A 19146-nucleotide genomic window follows, 5' to 3' on the forward strand; every position below is an offset into this window, starting at 1 on the left:
CCCATCCACTCCTGCTTGCCTCCCCACTCGCAGTCCAAAACCCACCCCAACACACAGATACCACCACCGAACCCAAAACAACAAAAAATAAGGCAAATACAGGGGCTCTTATCATCAGGCCCCCCAAACCGCACTCTTGACGTCACGCGCCCCCCCCCAGGACCTTCCGCTGCCCCCAGTAAAACTGCCAACTGGCACGGTGACAGTGTTACCAGTTCATCCGGCTGGTCCACGCGCGCGACGCCGAGAAGGAGACGGACAAGCACAAGGGCGGCAGCTTCCAGAGTGGATGGCTGTCGGAGAGGATAGCAGAGTGGCGCCAACAACAGAGGTGTGAGGTTGTCCAATGGGTTCGCCCGAGTCTGACGAGAATCTACTGAGTGGCTGTGTAATTTTGGGCTATGGTGTTTTTGAACAGTGGCTACAGGTGGTTTTTTTGCTTCATCGGCGAGCATGCACGGATATGGCCTTTGGGGGGGGATCTCTATGAGTCTACGATTCGGCTTGAATACTACGGCACTTGGCTGCGAGGGTGACTACAGATGTGTTCCGTTTGGCGACGATGCGCTTGTGCACATTCACATCAACCTATTCCGCCGAGTGAATCCCGGATCGAACTGTAGACCTCTAGATGGTTCCGATATCTCTTAGGTCCCATCTGCGGCCGCCTCAAAGCCACGCCCCATCGACAGAATACATCGCCCCACTGACAAACGTGCTCTCCGGGCCGAGGAGGAACAAGACCACGTTGGCCACCTCGTCAGCTGTGCCCAGCCTCTGGATGGCCGACGGCTCGCTGAACGGCGCGTCCGCCGGCCTCGCCGTCTCGTCCCAGTACTGCTGCATCATGGGCGTGTAGATGGACCCCGGCGCCACGGCATTGACCCTCACCTCGCGCGCGCCGTTCTCCTTGGCCGCCGCACGCGTGAGCCCGAGAACGCCGTGCTTGCTGGCCGCGTAGGCGCCGTGGTTCGCCATGCCTGGTTCGGGTCAGTCGGGGGCTTGACATGGTTTAAATGAATGAAAAAAAAAAAAAAAAAAAAAAAAAAGAAGAAACAGGAAACCAAAGCCGGCAAGGCGGAGAAAAAGCTGACCTGTCGTGCTGTGAATCGAGGCCATGTTCACAATCGACCCCCCGTCCGCCACAGCGTTGAGCTCGGCGCGCAAGCAGTACATCAGACCCGTCAGGTTGACGCCGATGATGGCATGCCACTCGTCGTCGTCCAGCTCCGCCACGGGCTTGACGCCGTGGTCCTTGCCGATGACGCCCGCAATGTTGGCCGCGCCGTCGAGGCGGCCGAAGCGCGCCACGACGCCGCCGATCCACGCCTCGACTTGGTCCCGCTGAGACACGTCGACCCTGGTCAGGGCGAACGGGGCGGCGGGCGTCTGGGCGGCGAACAAGGCCTCGGCGCGCGCGAGGGCGCTGGCGTCGACGTCGGCGATGCAGACTGTGCCGCTGCGGGCGGCGATCTGCTTGGCTGTCGCGAGACCTATGCCGCTGGCGCCCCCCGTGATGGCGTAGACTTTGCCTGCGAGGGACATCTTGGCGGATGGGGCGGTGGTGGAAATTGGCCTACAGAGGGCTGCTGACCGGCGGCTTTCTATCAGGCCCACAGGATCGAGTGCTCTTTACCGGAGGTACCACGTACCTTGATCTGAATTAGGAGGCAGATCGGGCTGTTTCGAGTCCGTCAAGATGTCGTGATGCGGCCCGCGTGCTCCCGATGAGGGCCGAGCATAGGTGTCCGGATCTGTGCGGGGTACTCCAATGTTGCGGGGACCCCGGAGGATGGTGCATTCCTGTCGGGATTCTCACACCCCACTCCGTCTCTCCTCGGGATGATTCCCGGTTGCTTCTTGGCAGGGGCGGGGAAGGTATTGACCAAGCCTTCGTCAAGAGGGTAACGCGAGAAGTGACATGGAGGCCTTGGCGTCACCAGTGATGACGAGGAACAACTCCCGGGGATCAAAATGTCTCCTTGGCCAAATTCACGGAGTTCGGTTCGTTGAAAAGCACTGGCTCATGGCACCTCTTGACGCCACAGGAAGGCCTTTTATTCACCATCACATAGGACAATTCTCACGGACGAGCGTCACTGCTTCAAGTTGATCGTAAGCCGATGATATGAAAAGGCATCTTTTTCCGAGCCATCTTAAAAACAGAATGCCCTCAGGTGAGAAGTCTGCATCAACATCGGCTTTAGACCGAGTCGTGGCTCGAAGCATGCAGCCACTGAAACCTAAATCAAGGGTGCTCGGCCCCGATGATCTTAACTCGAATGGATACACTATGCGGCTCTGATGCAAAATCAACGTACCCAATGGTGACAAGAAATGGTGGAAGCACGGTAGAGTTGCTGCAAGTAGGGTGATATAGATCGAGCGAGCTTCTGTCGGAACCGTCTTTTTTCCTATCCTCCACCTTGCTGCCCCCTCGGCATGCGCTCAAGCTTCTCCCGCATAGTAATTCGTCTCAAAGGCCTGCAGCTCCTTCGGCACATCTGCCAAGGCAGTCCCGTTCAGGAAAAGGGCATACAAGTCATCCTTCTGCGCGTCTGGCACGGTCTCGTTCAAGCTGAAATACTGGCCATCAATCTCCACGAGGTCGGGCTCCACGGATGCCTTGCAAGACGGGGACCGCTCACCCTTGCCGTCGCGCTTCCTGCTGTTGTACTGCCACGTCTGGCCGTACAATGCGAAGATGGTCACGCCCGACTGCACGATGCAATTGTTGCTGCCGCCACGGCGGCTCACCACGACCCTGCTGCAGGCTATGCCGCCGTCTCGCTGCCACCTAGATTCGCACTCGCCGTCAGCGCCATCACATGAGTCGAAAGAGTCGTCGCGTGAGCCAGGCAAGCGGCGGCTTACCCGTAGTGCGTCATCCCACTGTCACAGTTTAAGCAGCTCGCGGAATAGTAGTACTCCACGCGGGGGACGCAGCATGTCTGCTGGGGAATGTTGGAGCAGATGAGCCTGTTGCCGTTGCAAGAGTAATCGGTATTGTAGAGTCGGAGGTCGACGGCCGCCGCCAAGCTGAGCAATTGGCTCAGCACAACACCGCCGAAAAGCCACCTGGATGCCACTGTCATCGTCATGGCGAATTGACCAAGATGAGATTCCAGTGGGATGTGTCTATGAGGAACAGAGAAAAACAAGGAGCAAGAGGGCTTCACCAGACATACATGGGCGCGGGATACAGCCCATTTTATGTACCTATCTCGCGAACACGGGCTACCCCTCTCACATGGCATGGTCGGGACCAACGGCCGTACTTGCGCGCATTCGGCACCCAGCAAATGAACAAACCTCCAAGCTGCATGCGCATACGGGTCGCATGTGAACTGATTCCTGCAGATTCGAGATGCTGCCGACCAACGACGTCCATACATTGGCCGATTCGATGGTTCGACAGGACAGGGGACGGACAGGCTAATAATCTTCATACGTTCGTTACTAGTAGCAATGACTTTGGGCAGGTCCGGCAATCCCATCCTTGGGAGTCATGGTAAAGATTGGGACAGACTGAGCGAATTGCCATGTATCATGGCATGTGTTTTCGATCGTCTTGATGGATCTAAGCTTAAATTTGGACTTGCGATAAGCGGTACGACTGCACATTAGTAGACATTTATTGAGCGCCTAGAGCAGTGGCCTGTACAAGTCTTCGTTGCCGAGTCCTACCTCACGATGCACCCTTGCAGCACCATGGAAGCTCTCGCAACAGCTCCAGCTCCAGATTGTGTCAAAATCATTTCAAACAAGGCCACGACTATACCATACATGGTGAACCGTAACGATTATCTGTTTCTAACGATACCTTGCGCGTTCATACTTACTCCGGCCGGGATTTCTACTCCGGCTCGGGTTTCCTAATGCTGTCTGTTTCCTCGAGCATCCGATGTTCCCTCGTGGTCCCAACGTAGACGTTGTAGTGCCAATTGTGTGACTTTTCTTCTCGGCAAAAGAGACATTCAGTCTCCCTCTCTTGTCCTCCGAGACCCAACAACCCTTTGAGATCGCCAAGAAACCCCTTGCTCGTCGTCTCCTTCTCTGGAAAAACGTTAGCTCTGGTGGTGCGAAAAGAGAAGAGGTTAACTCACGCTCCATCTTCCGCGCCGCCTCTTCCATCAGACGCAATGCCTCGTCAACAAATGACCTCTCCACGTCGCCGACGGGACTGCCTAGCACGCAGCGGGCCCTGTCCATGGCTGTCTCCTTGCCCCTGCAGTCTCGCAACCGAGGATCAGCGCCGCGTTCCAAAAGGAACTTGACGAGGTCCAGACTCTCGTTGCGGCCGCGGTCGTGCGCCGTCATCTCGTCCATCCGTCCCGGGTGTTCCAGGGCCGAGTGCAGCGGACGGCCCTTGTTTCGGCGCCAATCCGTGTTCAGGTCGAGCTCGTTGACGTCGTGGCCTGCGTCGAGGGCCTGCTTGGCCCACTGGAGTCGAGTTTCGATGGGATCGAGGCATTGGCCGATTTCCGTGAGGGGGGATTGTCCCAGGTGAGCGATAGGCGATGACGCCTCGGGTTGGGGTTCCATGGTGCAAGTTTGGAGTGACACTTTTGATGTCGTTCAGTCAATTTCAAGTGTAGACTTTGGGACGTGAAGAAGCCCCCAGGAGGGGGCGCTGCTGGCCTCTTATCTTAGTGACGTTCCAGGCTGCCACCCACTGTAAGCGTCACTGCCAACGTGACGTGCCAGCGGCCGTGGGTGGTGCACCGCCCCGATCGTCAGGGCGGTTACACGTGTCCGGTTCCTTCGAGCCCCCCAATCGAGACAAACTTGGCACACGCAGGCGCGCTGGCAAATGATGCGTTGGAGAAACCAGGTAGCACACATGCTCATGACGATACACCTCGACTTACAAGGCTGTCAGCAAGAGAGCGAAAGACCTCACAAGCACGGCACCCTAAGGATTGCCACACTGAAGCTTGTTCCATGTCCACAAAGTCTTGAACATGTGGTCCGAGCATTTTCACATTCGACATTGTTCAATACAAAAAATACAAAATTCACATTTGATATCGTCCGTTACAAAATTCAAATCATCCGCAAACCAAAGCCCAACTACCTCTGCCCCTCTGTCGGCTCCCACGTTGCCTCGCCGTTAGGGGCGTTGATAGTGGCAGGGTCAATCTTGCCTCCAGCATTGTAAACCGAACCAGCCCATACCTGGTACCCGGCCTTACCGCCGCCTGCCTTGGGGTCATAGGAGATGATGACCTTGCCATCCGCTGTATCCAGCGCGTTGGCCACAGACTCGCGCGTATAGTACGGCAGGTCCTTGATGTCGCCTTTGGACAGCCCCGGGATCCGTTCCACAATCTTGTTCTTGATCTGATCTACCTGCGGAGCATACTTGACCGTCCTGGACGACGTGTCGACTTTCGTAAAGATGAACACCTGGACGTCCTTGTCCTCGTTCTTGTTGAACCCAAGACATGTCAGGGCATCGTGGAGCTCTTCGATGACATCCTGCTGGAACACCGTCTCGCCGTCCGCCGCTCCCGGGGTCGGCGCGCCATGCTTCTCAAAGGCGGCGATGACGGTAGGCCGTTCCCAGTGGTGAGACTGCATTCACTACCCGTCAGCAAATTGAAACACTCGAACTCAAGAAAATCAGAGCCCAACGTACGATGTAGGCACCCTTTTTGGAGGTGACTATGACAGCGGTGCACCCGCACATGCCCTTGATGCCCATCTTGAACGGCTTGTTAAGGAACTCGCGATAGCGAGCCGTATACCATTCGCCATCGTCGTCAGGCCTGAACGGGATATTGACGACGTTGCCGCTCTCCCAGTTGGCCTTGAACCAGCCGTCAAGCTGGCCGGCCCCAGGCCTATCAATGTCTCTCTTCAGGAGCGCGAGCTCCTCCTCGGCCGTGTCGTTGACGGCGTTGTACTCGTCGCGGCCGATCAGCGGAGGCACAATGTCTCGAGCTATCAGGCACTCGGCTTCGCTGCCGCATGTGTCGATCGAGCAGATGTCTTCTGGTTCTTGGCGAAGAGTGAGGTCGCCCCGCGCAATGAGGCTGTCTTCGGGACTGACTTTCGGCCACGGGTTGGCGGCCACGAGCCCGAGGAGACCCAAGCTCCAGATCGACTTGGTGAAATGCATGGTGAATGATCCGCAACTTGACGCTATGAGAAGAGAAGGAGAGTAAGAAGAAAGAGTGGAAATGTCGAGAAAGAATACACAAATATCGTGCCCCAACTCGTCCTGGGGAAGGCAGCCAACCGTGGAAGGGGGAGCTATGTGGGAATGGTTTGGATTCAGGGGATGAGTGCAGCAGAACAAGCCTAAAGCCAAGTAAACGAACAGATACAATAACCGAACCAACGCTGTGCAGATGTTGAGATAAATAGAGAGGATGGAAGTGGACGTGGCTGTCAGGTCTTGGCTTTACCCCGGACATACTCCTTGAGAGGATTTTGTCTTGACTTGCTCCCGGCAGGTCGAACTTGGAAGCAGATGGCTATGCTGCCGCTCGCCAGCGCAACCCAGACCTATTCTTGGGTATCAGGCTTCGGAAGGGTGTAAAGTTGCATAATGCACAGCGACGAAGCCATGGCGTTCTGGGGCCCAGGCCTGATCACTGCTGACAGTACTCGACCCCGGTGCGATAGCCTTGTTCAACATCACAAGGCTAGCTTGGCGCGAAATCCTTCCGGCCCAGCGGCGTCTCTTTGAAACAAGCTGCCCTGGCCCGTCATCCCAACGTCGCATGGAGACGGGTCCCTTCCGAGTTGTAAGCACTGTAAGCGCTGAAGGGTGTCGGGCGACTGCAGAGCTGATTGGAACTTTTGCTTCTTGGTCGTTCAAATGGAGGGGGGCGCAGTCGTCCTGTGGTGGGGAGAACACTTTAAGCATAGGCTCCGCCCCGATCTTGGGTTGCATATGGTAGGTTGGTACGCCCCCGCGGTCCCTGAACGACGGGGAACCCCTGTCAGTCAGCGTGTCAAAATAGGTGTGCTCCTGAAGTTGCGGAATGGGCATGTTGCCGCGATGATGACCCACGGTGTTGTCGACCAGCCTTGTTGAGTTGAAGAAGTACCAAGCAAACGGGTTTTTGATCGAGCTGCATGTCTCTTTGGTAAGTTCTATTCTAGCACTCGATTAGATATAAGTCTCATAGACTGCCAGCACACAAGTCTGAACCGGTCAGTCTTTGACATCTTGTTTCAACGAGGCTTTCCGCATCAATTTCCCACACGTACATTCACTCTCCTCTCTCAGCATCCGCTCACTCTCATCCCAACTCATCTTTTTCACACTATCAAGCATGTTTGCAATCAAGATCATGGCACGCTTCCTCGTCTGCCTTGCCGTCGCAGTGGGTTTCACAGACGCCTACAAGTTCACCTTCTACGGTGGTCTTCAGTGTCGCGGTGCACGACTGGGCGAGATCATTGGAGGTCCTGGCCTCGGCTGCCGAACGGACTTCAGAGGCGTTGCTTCGGCCGTTATTGTGGAGAGCACGGGTCCCGTCGACGACCCTTTCACAGTGGTTCTCTACAGCTCTAACGACTGTAACCCGGACACTATCATCGCCAACGGTGACGAAGACGACTTGTGCCTGACTGCCAACTTTGGCTCGTACGAAGTTTGGAACCTGTTCGATTAGGTATGTGGACATATTCCGCAGGCTTTATCACATCTCCTGGGCAGTGATTGACAGTGCTTAGAGCGTTGAACCAAATAGCTCTCTGAATTCGCTCTCCTCATTCAAATGTGGGGTTTCGCAAGCAAGGACTGGTATCTGCAGGTATTGGAAAGAGGGATAGACATGTTGCTCAAAATGTAATGGCTCAAATCTAAGTGATCACCCCTCAACTCCATGACAACGTTTAAACCAAGAAATTTGCAAAGTACGTAGGAATACAACCCGCTTAATGCTGAGTAAGGTCCGATGTAGTCTCTTGGATCACCATAGCTAAACAATCAACACATCGTTTCCAGGCCGTCGTGGTCTTGGTACCTGATCTGTCATTCTTGTAATCTCGTTGATGTCAAGAGAACAGCCGTTTTCCAATGTCCAACAATGCCCGCCAGGATCAATCTTCCAAGCGCATCGTTTGCAGCCAAGGACGCGTTTACAGGCGGGACCTAGCGAGAACCAACTGAAAATAGATCCTGGCGCTTGCTGATCCACTGTTGTACAGCTCACAGCCTGCCTTGGTACTGTACGCCCAGACCGCTTTGCCAAGCAGCGCAGTCAGCCGCCGAGTCAAGTCGTAGGGCCGCAGACTGATCCGCAAGCGAGTGACAGTCTTAGGTACCTCCTCGGCCGTTCGAAGGATTCGCATCGAACGAATGGCGAAGTCCTACGGTTACCATGGAGGTGGCGCCGCGAAGCGCTCGATATGAACTACATGGTAGAGATCGCTAGTTAATCCCCCTGAAATTAGCGCGTAGCTCAGGAAGGATTCGACCCTTGTCACGGCCTACAATTTAAGCTTACTGCCGAGCTAATGCCCGCGGCCATGCACCCATCAGCCCTGTCCGCCCGTCTTCACAGCAGGCTGTAGGCTATGCGATTGAGGATCGATTTCATCATGCAGCAATGTCTCGTATAGGAGTTGGGATGCTGTAGATATCTTTAGTTCAGGCTGGGGATCAAGGCCCTGCATCTATTCAGTCTGACGGGCTGCGGTCTCACAAAAGTCCTTCCATCACCGGCGGACTGGTGCATTGCAGGGAGGCGCTTCTTGACGCAGTGCTTCGAGTCCCTGGACATCATCAGTCTACCTCTTACAAAAGTCCATTAACACCCTTTCACGACCTGTTCGCCGGATCTCAGACCCAGAGTAGTCCACGAAGGCTCGCCGCCTACCACATTCCTCAACAGACATAATTTTGAGTGTGCGAACCCTGATTCATCGTCTTCCCTTTCCTCGTCGTCATGCATTTCTCCAAAGCTGCGAAAGCAGTGTTCTTCATCATCAATCATGTTGCTGCCACTCACTTTCCGGCCAACGTGATTCTTGCCGGTCGCCTCCAGAACGACGACAGCCAGCATGGGTCCAGCGCCCAGGTGCTGAATCGCGATCTCGGTTCCGTCTCGCTGCCCGTGGTTGGAGTCCATCTCTTCACCCGTCAAGAATCCTGCAAAAACTGCCGCACGCGGTGCCCCAACGGCAAAATCATCGACAAAGACGACTGCAAGAAGTGCAAGCGCTGCCCCAAGGGCAGAACGGCCAACTCGCGCTACGATAAGTGCATCAAGAATGAAGAAGGCAAGAGGCAGAAGAAAGAAGCCTTCGACAAGAAGAAGGAGGCCAAGACGGCCGAGTACAAGGACAAGGGACGTCGGTTCGAAAAGAAGAAGGAAGAGAAGAAGCGCGCCTATGTCGACAAGCAGGACGAGGACAAGCGCAAGAAGGTCCGTCGCATGGGCCGCTGCCTGGCTCTCGTTCCCCTCGGCATGGGCGCCGTGGCTGCTGCAGAGTTTGCCGATGAGTTCTTTGACGAGGAGTATCTCGAGGACATGGATCTGTTGCAGTTCTGGCCGGAACATCTCCCCATCGACCCCTGGGGACAAGAGGCCGACGACTCCGTCTACGAGTCGGACGACTACATCAACAAGTGGGTCACGGTCGGCGAGGGTGTTGAGTCTCGCTCGATCAGCCTCCGCGCGGCCACTAAGGACAGGGCCACCCGCTACAGTCCGGTCACGGATATCGCTGTGCGGTCCGAGGAGCACATGCATCAGGTGGAGGAGCGCTGCCCCTTCTGCTTCCTGATTCCCATCTTCGCAGCCGTTGCTAGAACCGCTGCCGCAGTCGGTTCAGCTGCTGCTCGCGCTGGCATTACACTTGCGCGGGGTGCGATTCGTGTTGCCAAGGGACGTGGATCGAAAAGAACCAAGAAAGAGCAGACTGATGGCGCCCGGAAGGTTTCGGAAAACCGAAACTGGCTGAACTGTCTTCGCAAGGCCGACCCGACGCACTGAAGTTTTTCCTTCGTCGAGAGTTAGGTGTAACGAGAGAAACTTGGGAACTGGGTGGGTTGCGCTGTCGGGAGTAGTATGAAATCTGTATCTGCATCTGCTTTACGTTTTTTGGAGGGCTGCAATGATCCCTATATAATTGATGCTGCGGTCAATTCGTATGTTGTCTGCAACACTTCCCGTCTCTGGTTCCTGTAGTCTGTATGAATGGGACGAATATGCCCACACATTGCATGAGTTTTGATTTCTCCAGAAAATGAGACTGTACAAGATGACCACCAGAAGCGTTCAAAAACATGCAGATCGATTGCTGGGACCTCCAAAACTCCAATTATCACATCCATCCTATTCATTGCTTAGAATCTCCTTACTTTGCCTTATCTTTCGTGTGAATTATGCGCACATTGCCATTATATTAAAGCTGCCTTGTGCTGGGAGCGGCTTAGAAGCTCAGATGAATGTCATCGCTTTATCAGGACTGACTGAACCCAGTAGCACCCCGATATATCGATATCATAGTGAGCGATCTTTCTTCACGCGACGTGGGGTAATGGAGCTCAAGCTCGAAGCTCCAGGCCAAGGCCTCCAGCGAATGGTGATCCTACCAAACTGCCGACGTCACCTCCATTCGTATTATCACCGCCATTGCCATTCCACCAGCGTGACGCGTCGCGAACTCCAACGAAAGATCCTATGCAGACAAGAAGTTAGGACAAGCTGCAGCCAGCAGCGACATGCATCATGCCGACCGAATCACGCGCGCCCCGACTGCTTCCCCAGAACCGCAAGCTCCGGCACCTTCAGGGCATCTACCTGCGAAACCTCAGCTTTCAGCGGCCGCGCGGCCGCACTACCGATGATGTCGCCATCCACGCATCGCCGAAGAAGTCCGATACTCTGAGAGAAACGCCCAAGCTGCATCACGCGTTGTCGTCGGAAGACCTGCGGCCTAAGATGCGGCGTAGGAGCACCACCTTGACGCAGGATAGCCCCGTCTCTGAGCAAAAGAAGCTGGAGGCGCTCTATAACAGTCGCATGGCGGATGCCTTCTTTTCCATGCATGTGGACGGTGAAGATGATCCAATCTACATCAGCGAAACGCAGGAGAGAAAGACAGTCAGTGCCTCTGCTCCTTCCTTCTTGTTTGTTCTCAACTGACAGCCATTGTCACAGAACTTTAACTTTCTCTTCTTTAATCTTTCCAAGCACGGGAGCTCTGTGACGCGTTCCCCGCTGGTAACGATCAAAATATGGACAAAGCGATACGTCGGTTCAAAGGAATGGTTTCTACATCAAGAGGACGTCGTGGACCTGCGGTCTCTCAACTTCCTGGGCACTCTGCTAAATCAACGCTTTCCCCTTAACGGCCTGATTTTTCATCTCGAGGATGGCGTTTATTCTCTCGACCTTCCGGCTCGTAAGTCGAAGCCGAAGGCCACAGCAACGCTGCCGACGTCCTCCTATAATGCCCTCATGAAGCTTGCAACTCTGGACAGTTCTATCCAGGATGCTCTTTCCACACAGGAGCACATTACTACACAAATCAATGAGCTTCTTTCCAAACAACCGAGGAACGATGCCCCACTGGCCGAAGAGAGAGTAAAGCTCGCTCAGAGATACGTCTCTCAGCAGGCCAAGAGTATCAAGTCAGCAGAGAAGAGACGCGATGAACTCAAAGCGTCCTTGAAAGCGAGGCGCGAGGCCATCGCCGCAGGCCGCGAAGCGCAGGCCAAAGCAGAGCGGGATATTGTTGCGGCGCGTGAGCCGCTGGAGAGCTCAAAATTGATGCTCGCACAGACGCAGGAGCAGATCCGCGGCCAGCGGCGGCGCATCTGCTCCGACCTGTCCAACATCTTCCCCATCACCCCGTGTCCTTCAGGCGAGCCATTGTCCTTTCAGATTTGCGGCCTCCCACTGCAGAATACATCTTACGACAGCCCGTCGTCCAAGAATCCGAACGAGGATGTCATGTCGGCTGCCCTCGGCCACGTGGCCATGCTTACCCACAACCTGCAGTACTACCTGCGGCACCCACTGCCCTACGACATCAACCCCTTTGGTTCCCGCTCCACCATCCGGGATGATATATCTGCGTTTCAGGACAACCCGGCCTCCAGACACACTCATGGCGCCTCGTCTACGCTCGGCAACAACCCAGCCCGTGAATTCCCACTCTATCTTCCCAGAGGCGGCTCGACAGCAGCCCACTTCCGCTTCGACTACGCCTGGTTCCTCCTCAACAAGGACATCGAGGCCCTCTGCGCCCATCAGTCGCTGCGCGTCGTTGACATTCGCCACTCCCTCCCGAATCTGAAGTATCTCCTCTACGTCTGCAGCGCCGGCACAGAGGACGTGCCCGAGCGCAAACGGGGTGGCGTCAGGGGCTTGTGGGCCGGTCATCTCAAGGGTCGCATCACGACGGGAGACGGCGAGGCAGACGGCAGCGTGACGGGTAGCAGACCCAGCAGTGCCAATGGACAGGCCGCCGAGAGTCTCAGAAGGGCGTCGGAGGATTTGGGCCTCGGCTTTGACGAGGGACACATGAAGGTTTCCCTCCGGACCAAAGGGTTCAGGGAGAACGTGGGTAAGTGAATATTGGGGCTGTGTACTTGCTTCAAGCAGTCGTGCCGTGGATGCTCGACTTTGCTCTGATGTCGGTGGGGAGGGCTCAAGAGGGAAACGGGTAAACAGTTCTCAGGCCCGTAAGCGTAGAATTCTTCCATGCCATTGACGAATGCCTACCTGGGGTGTGTAGCCGCCGTAAAGTACAAATCCCATACAGCCATTCCGGAGCCTGGAGCGCCCTTTCTAGAACCAAACGCCTAAAGCCGTATTATGAAGGAATGCATCTGATGACCCCGTGCTCCGACCTTCCCCCGAGCCGATGCGACTCGCCTCCGTCGTGCCCATCGCTGCCGCCGACCCAAAAAGACCGTGCCTAGCGGTCCGTCGGCACAAACTTGACGCTCTTTCTTCTCTCGCGATCTCGCTCCCCTGCTCGGCCAGGACTGGAGCTGAGGATGCTGGCCCCAGGACCCGAGCTCATGGCAGCACCGCCTCCGCTCGCCAGCGCCTCGCGCACGCTCTCAACGGCCCGACTCTGCGGGACCTCGACACCGTCTCCTCGAATGGCCACTCCCGGTGACGGAGGACCTCTGCCTCGCCCGCCGCTCAGGCTCGTCTTGCGCTGCACCTGCGCCTGCGCACGCGCCTTGTCGAGCGCCGCACGGCCGACTTCCTCCGCGCGCTGCGTCGCCCTCTCATCGCGCCACTTACCGGGCAGACAGGCGTGGCCGCACCCATCGAGCGGGCAGCAGCCGTCGCTGCCATCGGCAGGGGGCGCGTCGCCGTGGAAGCCATCCGGAGCATGCCAGCCCTGAAGGCACGTTGCGTGGCCGCCGTGCGCACAGCCCGGACAGTACCACCACAGACCCATGATCTCCTCCTCGGCAACTTGGGCACGCTGCTTGGCGTCCATGCCCTCTGTCAGCGGGAGAACGACGGGACTGGCCTCGCGATGGCCGCACACCGCGCAAGGAGCCATGTGAGTCCTGCATCGCTCACACTGCCAGATGGCACCAGAGCCCTGGCGGGGGTCTATCTCACGCGGCTTGCGGCACGAAGGGCACAGGAAGCCCGCCTTGACGCCTTGTTGGGCGGGGCCGAAAATTGCGGTATAAGATTCGCCCCATTCAGGCAGGCTCTCGGGCCAGCCCTTGACACAGAGGTTTCGCAAAAGCGCGGCCTCGACAAAGTGGCGCATAGACGCGAGTCGAGCGTGGTATGCGCGCAGGATTGAGGCTGCGCGGTGGGCGTCGATGAGTGCCTCCGGAACCAGCGGCCTGAGAAGTAGAATCATTGCCGCAGCGTTAAGATTGGATGTGCGGAGTTCAAAATCGAGAGTGCTCGTGATGAGACCATACGGGTCGAGGGGCGGGGTTGGAATGGTGTAGCCTTTGTTGTTGAGTTCGGTCGCCAACTTCTGTGGGTAAGGGGGATCATCAGACCAGGGGAGGTAGTCGCTTTCGATGATGACTGGAGATACGTCTAGCATCTGCGATTCGGTTGGCGCCTGGGGTGGGCTCGCCGAGACGACACCAACATGAAGAGGGGCGTCATCGTCAAAGGTAGGCGCATCCGATACGATTGACTGTGACCGACGCGCCGAGACTTCTGAGGCTGAGGGATCTTCATCGTCGCCAATGGTTGTCTGTGAAATCATGAACACCTCTTCGGGGGAGTTACTCATCGGCAGCAAGCCTCGCCTCATCTGCATGGAGGACAGGTTGTGGAGCTCGGGAGACTCTTCAATCTCTTTCCCTCGGATGCGGCTCTCGTATTCGCCATGCTCATCGTCGTGCTCTTGCACGGGTTCAAACTCGGACTTTTTAAGCTCACTTGCGGCGCCTGCTTTTGGCAGGGAAAGGTTGGCGGACTTTCGACTCCCATCCGAAATGGAGAACATTTGCAAGAAGCTGTCATCCGAGTCGTGCCTCATCACTTTGGGAGGTCTCTTCGAACGAGATCCACCACCGGGTGAGTGCGCTTCATCCTTCTTCTCTGGCTCTGGGACATCTACGGCAAGGGAGAGTGCGTCAGTATCATAAAAGTCGTACCCCTCAGTATGCGAGGCCTCTGTCTGGTCGCTTTCGTGGCTCAAAAGTGACAAAGGAGCTGAGTCCAGTCGTTTGCGCGGACTGTAGTTGAACGTACTGTGGACCGCTGGGGGTAAGGCGAAACTGTCTAGTTCAAAGACGGGTGTCAACTTCTTGCCGGGCCTGAGGCTGCCGTGATCTGTATTGGGATCGTCTTCATGCACCGGCCTTGCGAGCGGAGTCGGTACGTTGGAGGTGCTTTCGATCTCTTCCGAAAGAAGGGATCTGACAGAGAGGGAGCGGCTTTCCAGTTGGACGGACACCGCACTGGCGCGGCGAAGCGGGTTTGGCGCTTTCATGCTGTCCTGGCTCAGGCCCTGGAAACTCTTGAGATCGGCGGTTTTGACGGCTCCGTCTTTTGACTTGGTTACTGAAGGTCGTTTCTGGAAATGACCCAATCGCCTCTCGAGATGGTACTGGGCTCTTCGTCTGAGGAGGAGGTCCATGGCGTACCCCAATATGCGCCACGTTTGTGCCAGTCGAAATTGGCCAACACCTTCCGCAGCGTAGGCAAACTCATTCAGTATAGTTGCAACACGGTCCACAAGTGCTTTCCCGCCTTCTCTTTGCGGTAATTCGCGGTCCAGTGTCTCGAGATAGCACTGGGAAAGGTACTGATAGTGGTTGACCTTGGCAGCAGCAGGGACGCGACCAACCGCCATGGCCTGCTGTGTCTTGTACACCCCAGTAACTCTCATGGCATGCTCTAAAGATAGTACAGGCTCCCCGTCTGCGGAACCAGACGGCGGCGTTGTGCTGAGCGCGGGTATGGAGCGTACACTAGGCCTCCTCTTCCGGCTCAGCTTCCGCCGTGGCCCGAGAAAGCTGCCAACAGCGTCATCTTCGGAATCGCTGCGACTGATGCTGAGTTGGGGTGTTGTAGGACTGGACCCGTAGACGGAACGAGGTGTCACATTACCCTCCTTGCGGTGCACCACAGTCGGTCTCGGCCGCTGATGCGGTCTTTCATCGAGAAACATGGCCACGTCCCCACATGAAGAAAAGGCCATGCTGGAGGACGTCATTCGATCCATGGTCTTCAGGGCGAAGGCAACGTCGCACTGGTGAAACTTGCCATCTTCACCAGCAGCCCAGAGAAGATCTTGGTCAAGCCACATGAGGCTTGATGGCGGCGAATTGAACCAGTTGAGCTCCTTGAACGGGATGGTAGGCCTCGCCAGATCCCAGATATGGGCCGCGCGAACTCCGAAACGCTTGAGACTGGCATCGTCGTAAGACACGGCAATCTGGGCGGCACGCTTGCCCTGCGCACTGGCAGACCACAGCCCCGGCCTCCAGCTGACGACAGATACAGGGGCGGGCGTTTGGATCGACCACTTCGGCTTTTGGCGCTTGTCAGCGTCCTTGGAGAAGTCCCAGACGGCGCACTTCTGATCCATGCCGCCACTGACCAGATGGTTCCCATCAGGATGCCACGAGATGGACGTGCAGGCTTTTTCGTGTGCCGTGATGCGCAGCAGCGGCGTGGTCGGCTTTCGCAAATCCCACTTCAAGACCACGCCACCGTCGGTGCCACATGCCAGATACATGCCCTCTTTCGGCGACCAACGGACCTGGCGAACGCCATCGGCATTGCATTTAAAGGCTGCCTTGGCCTGGTACGTCATGCCGCCAGCGCGGCTTTGCACGGGCGCGCGGATATCGAAGTAGCGCACGAAACCGTCTTGGCTGCCCGACAGCAGCAAGCTCCGGCGATGGGGGTTGATGTCGAGGGTATTGACCTGGCGCGAGTCCTCCCTCATCTGGACGCAGTCCATGAGGGAACCGCCGGCGGCTATCCTTGCGAGATCGTAGGAGAAGATCTTGCCATTGGTACAGGCAGTGAAGATGGTCGAGTCCTTATGCCATTTCACCTCCTTCACGGAGAGCTGATCGGCCGTCGCTGACGATGCGCCCTTGTTTGGATTGGACGCCGAGACGATGGCAGCTCGAACGTCAACGCCATCGACGATATTGAGGCCATCAAAGACCACAGTCTTGAGGACATGGCGACTGGCCAGGACAACGGAGCGACGATCGGCCGGGGCATCGATGCTGTAGATGGGGTAGGTCGCATCGTAGACGGCGTACTGAGAAAAGTTGGGGCGGAACGAAGACGGCAGATGCGGCGCACTCGTGATGCCAATACCGGGGCTCGTCGTGTCGGTAGAGTTGTCGGCAGAGGCCTTTCCGAGGAGCTTCCGCATGATCTTGTTGTCGCGGCTATACATGGTGGCCGTGTCGCGGGAACGCGCCCATTGGCGTCCCCGTCATGTCGTAGTGTGCTCTTGATGGCAGGGTAGCGGGTGCAGCTCGGAGCTTGCTTGCATACATGGGGTCGATGGTTTGCACGCAGCTGAGGAACGTGGCAGCTGCAGGCAGCTCTGAGCTCTGGCCGGAGGTTTGGTGGGGACGAGGCAAGGTCAAGTCCCGTGCGACGTGACGTGCAGCTCGACGCTCCTTGCACACAGAGTTCTCCACACCGAGAAGTTTACCGAGGATCTGCCATCTTACCGAGAGAAGTAACCCTCCACCGACACAGAGACTACCTAGATACCTTACCTTACAATCCAGCATCAAGTTCGCATTTGGCTTCAAGCCCGCCTACCTCTTGGGATAGCTCCTGGTTGTCTATAGTCACAGTCTGTTGATCGCCTCATTCCTCCTACTTTCCGAAGCAGGTCACGGGACTGCGGGACACGTTGTATGCACGTTTCTGCTCATAGGTCCCACCGCGTCTGGAATAGCCAGTCATCGTTCGCTGGCATGCTCGTGTTGCAACGTCCTGCACGAGCTCTGAACGCAAGACGGAATGGCTAGTAGTCAACTCGAAGAGACAGATCGACGCGGAATTAACTCACCACCCGAGTTTGGCAATGAACCTGAAGCCTAGCTTCGGCCTCCCAGCAGTCCTTATCATTTTGGACCTGGGCCAGCCCTGCTCGGTGAGGAAAACTTGCTCAAACTCTCGCAAACATCACGAGAGGCTGAGGGGCGTCCAACCTTCCCACGCCACCATCTGACCCCATTCGAAGATTTCGCCAGCGAGGTGCATAACCTTCATGGGCTTGTCAACATCCCATGTCGATCAGTGGTGCTGCATAGGCTAGGCCCCGCAGGGTGCTGTTCATCGTGGTCTGATGGTTTCGACCTGTTCATCAGGTCAAATATTGTCACGCTTACCAGGCATGTGGTGAATGGGGGGCTCCCTGTTCCCAAGAGATATAATCCGTTTGTAGAGGTATGGATCATGTCAAGCTTTGGGGGCCAATGCATGGTGGCGTCCCAGCAACTTCCTTCCTGCCCCTCCTCTCCCAACAGGGTGGCATACAAAAGGCCCCTAATACATGGGAACAAACCCAAACCACAGAATGGGTCACACATTGTTTGAATGACCTGCATGGGCTGATTTAATCCTTGATATGCCGCGCGACCCTTCCAACAGAAGAGCTTGAAACTTAGGTGACCTGGCCGGCCGGCCATATAAAGGCTACCACTTCCGCGCCTCGCCCACAGTCCTATTCAGAGTCTTGTTTCCCATACCACGAAGCATCTTCTGAAGACAGTTCTTCTCCACGAACAGCTATCACCACAAAGATGGACCACGGTGCCATGACCATGGCTTCAACAGTCACCTCCATGCTCATGCCAACAGCAACAGGCATGGACATGCCCGCCGGTACCGACGCTGCGGCCACCAGCGGCCACGATGAAATGGACATGTCAGCCATGATGGGCGGTTGCAAAATATCCGTGAGTACACTTCCAGGACCGTTGTCGACGACCCCCACCATGTTCCCTGGTTCTCGTCCAGCGCTAACCTGCCGTCCTGAACCACAGATGCTCTGGAACTGGCAAACAATCGACTCGTGCTTCATCTCCGAGTCGTGGCACGTTACGTCCACCGGCATGTTTGCCGGCTCCTGCATAGGCGTCGTGCTCCTCGTCCTGTCCCTCGAGGCCCTCCGCCGCGCCGGCAAGGAGTACGACCGCTACCTCATCCGCTCCCACGCCGCCGGGGTCGTCGCACGCGCAGGCCCCTTTGCAGCTGCGAGCAACGATTCTGCCTCTGGCGGTAAGAACAGCGGCGAAGGCGCGGCTCCCCTCGGCGCCGGCGGCATTGCGATCACGGCGCCGTTCCGCCCTTCGTTCCTCCAGCAGGCCGTCAGGGCGCTGCTGCATCTGCTTCAGTTTGCCGTCGCATACTTTGTCATGCTGTAGGTGCCCCTTGTCCTTGTTGAACTTTTGTTCCATAAGAGGCCGATTTGTTCTGACACAATGGCTTCCCAGGCTCGCCATGTATTACAACGGTTACATCATCATCTGCATCTTCATCGGCGCCTACCTCGGATCCTTCATTTTCCACTGGGAGAAGATTGGTGGCTCGACAGGGCCGACCTCAGCGGGCGAGAGTTCGACAGTTTGCTGTGGTTGAGGCATGGTGTAGTTGCTAGGAGAAATGGCGAATCAGTATCAGAGCCTTGATGCGGGCATGTTGAGGTGATGGGTTGACATCGAGATACTCTGCTGGCCAA

At 56.5% G+C, this 19146-nt stretch overlaps 9 protein-coding genes across 9 annotated transcripts; 4 read left to right on the top strand and 5 right to left on the bottom strand.

The window, feature by feature from the left end:
• Nucleotides 1-492: 492 nt before the first annotated feature.
• Nucleotides 493-1545, bottom strand: VDAG_06143 (3-oxoacyl-[acyl-carrier-protein] reductase; the record flags this gene model as incomplete). Its single annotated transcript, XM_009659157.1, has 3 exons — nucleotides 493-588; nucleotides 712-980; nucleotides 1095-1545. 3 exons carry the CDS (start codon nucleotides 1543-1545, stop codon nucleotides 493-495), a joined length of 816 nt encoding a protein of 271 aa, XP_009657452.1.
• Nucleotides 1546-2448: 903 nt separating this feature from the next.
• Nucleotides 2449-3101, bottom strand: VDAG_06144 (uncharacterized protein; the record flags this gene model as incomplete). The annotated part of the gene is made up of 2 exons (XM_009659158.1): nucleotides 2449-2797; nucleotides 2875-3101. The coding sequence occupies 2 exons, from the start codon at nucleotides 3099-3101 to the stop codon at nucleotides 2449-2451; spliced, it is 576 nt and encodes a 191-aa protein (XP_009657453.1).
• Nucleotides 3102-3856: 755 nt separating this feature from the next.
• On the bottom strand, nucleotides 3857-4545 carry VDAG_06145 (uncharacterized protein; the record flags this gene model as incomplete). Its single annotated transcript, XM_009659159.1, has 2 exons — nucleotides 3857-4056; nucleotides 4107-4545. 2 exons carry the CDS (start codon nucleotides 4543-4545, stop codon nucleotides 3857-3859), a joined length of 639 nt encoding a protein of 212 aa, XP_009657454.1.
• Nucleotides 4546-5073: 528 nt separating this feature from the next.
• Nucleotides 5074-6124, bottom strand: VDAG_06146 (uncharacterized protein; the record flags this gene model as incomplete). Its single annotated transcript, XM_009659160.1, has 2 exons — nucleotides 5074-5577; nucleotides 5642-6124. 2 exons carry the CDS (start codon nucleotides 6122-6124, stop codon nucleotides 5074-5076), a joined length of 987 nt encoding a protein of 328 aa, XP_009657455.1.
• A 1165-nt stretch (nucleotides 6125-7289) lies between these two features.
• Nucleotides 7290-7631, top strand: VDAG_06147 (uncharacterized protein; the record flags this gene model as incomplete). The annotated part of the gene is made up of 1 exon (XM_009659161.1): nucleotides 7290-7631. One exon carries the CDS (start codon nucleotides 7290-7292, stop codon nucleotides 7629-7631), a length of 342 nt encoding a protein of 113 aa, XP_009657456.1.
• A 1278-nt stretch (nucleotides 7632-8909) lies between these two features.
• Nucleotides 8910-9959, top strand: VDAG_06148 (uncharacterized protein; the record flags this gene model as incomplete). The annotated part of the gene is made up of 1 exon (XM_009659162.1): nucleotides 8910-9959. One exon carries the CDS (start codon nucleotides 8910-8912, stop codon nucleotides 9957-9959), a length of 1050 nt encoding a protein of 349 aa, XP_009657457.1.
• A 738-nt stretch (nucleotides 9960-10697) lies between these two features.
• VDAG_06149 (uncharacterized protein) lies at nucleotides 10698-12662 on the top strand (the record flags this gene model as incomplete). The annotated part of the gene is made up of 3 exons (XM_009659163.1): nucleotides 10698-11072; nucleotides 11130-12540; nucleotides 12622-12662. The coding sequence occupies 3 exons, from the start codon at nucleotides 10698-10700 to the stop codon at nucleotides 12660-12662; spliced, it is 1827 nt and encodes a 608-aa protein (XP_009657458.1).
• A 232-nt stretch (nucleotides 12663-12894) lies between these two features.
• On the bottom strand, nucleotides 12895-16842 carry VDAG_06150 (WD repeat-containing protein; the record flags this gene model as incomplete). Its single annotated transcript, XM_009659164.1, has 1 exon — nucleotides 12895-16842. One exon carries the CDS (start codon nucleotides 16840-16842, stop codon nucleotides 12895-12897), a length of 3948 nt encoding a protein of 1315 aa, XP_009657459.1.
• A 1154-nt stretch (nucleotides 16843-17996) lies between these two features.
• Nucleotides 17997-19046, top strand: VDAG_06151 (high affinity copper transporter; the record flags this gene model as incomplete). Its single annotated transcript, XM_009659165.1, has 3 exons — nucleotides 17997-18364; nucleotides 18452-18828; nucleotides 18902-19046. The coding sequence occupies exons 1-3, from the start codon at nucleotides 18209-18211 to the stop codon at nucleotides 19044-19046; spliced, it is 678 nt and encodes a 225-aa protein (XP_009657460.1). The 5' UTR covers nucleotides 17997-18208.
• Between the last annotated feature and the right edge of the window lie 100 nt (nucleotides 19047-19146).

Source organism: Verticillium dahliae, genomic scaffold, assembly GCF_000150675.1.
Source record: "Verticillium dahliae VdLs.17 supercont1.13 genomic scaffold, whole genome shotgun sequence".
Classification (NCBI taxonomy): domain Eukaryota; kingdom Fungi; phylum Ascomycota; class Sordariomycetes; order Glomerellales; family Plectosphaerellaceae; genus Verticillium; species Verticillium dahliae.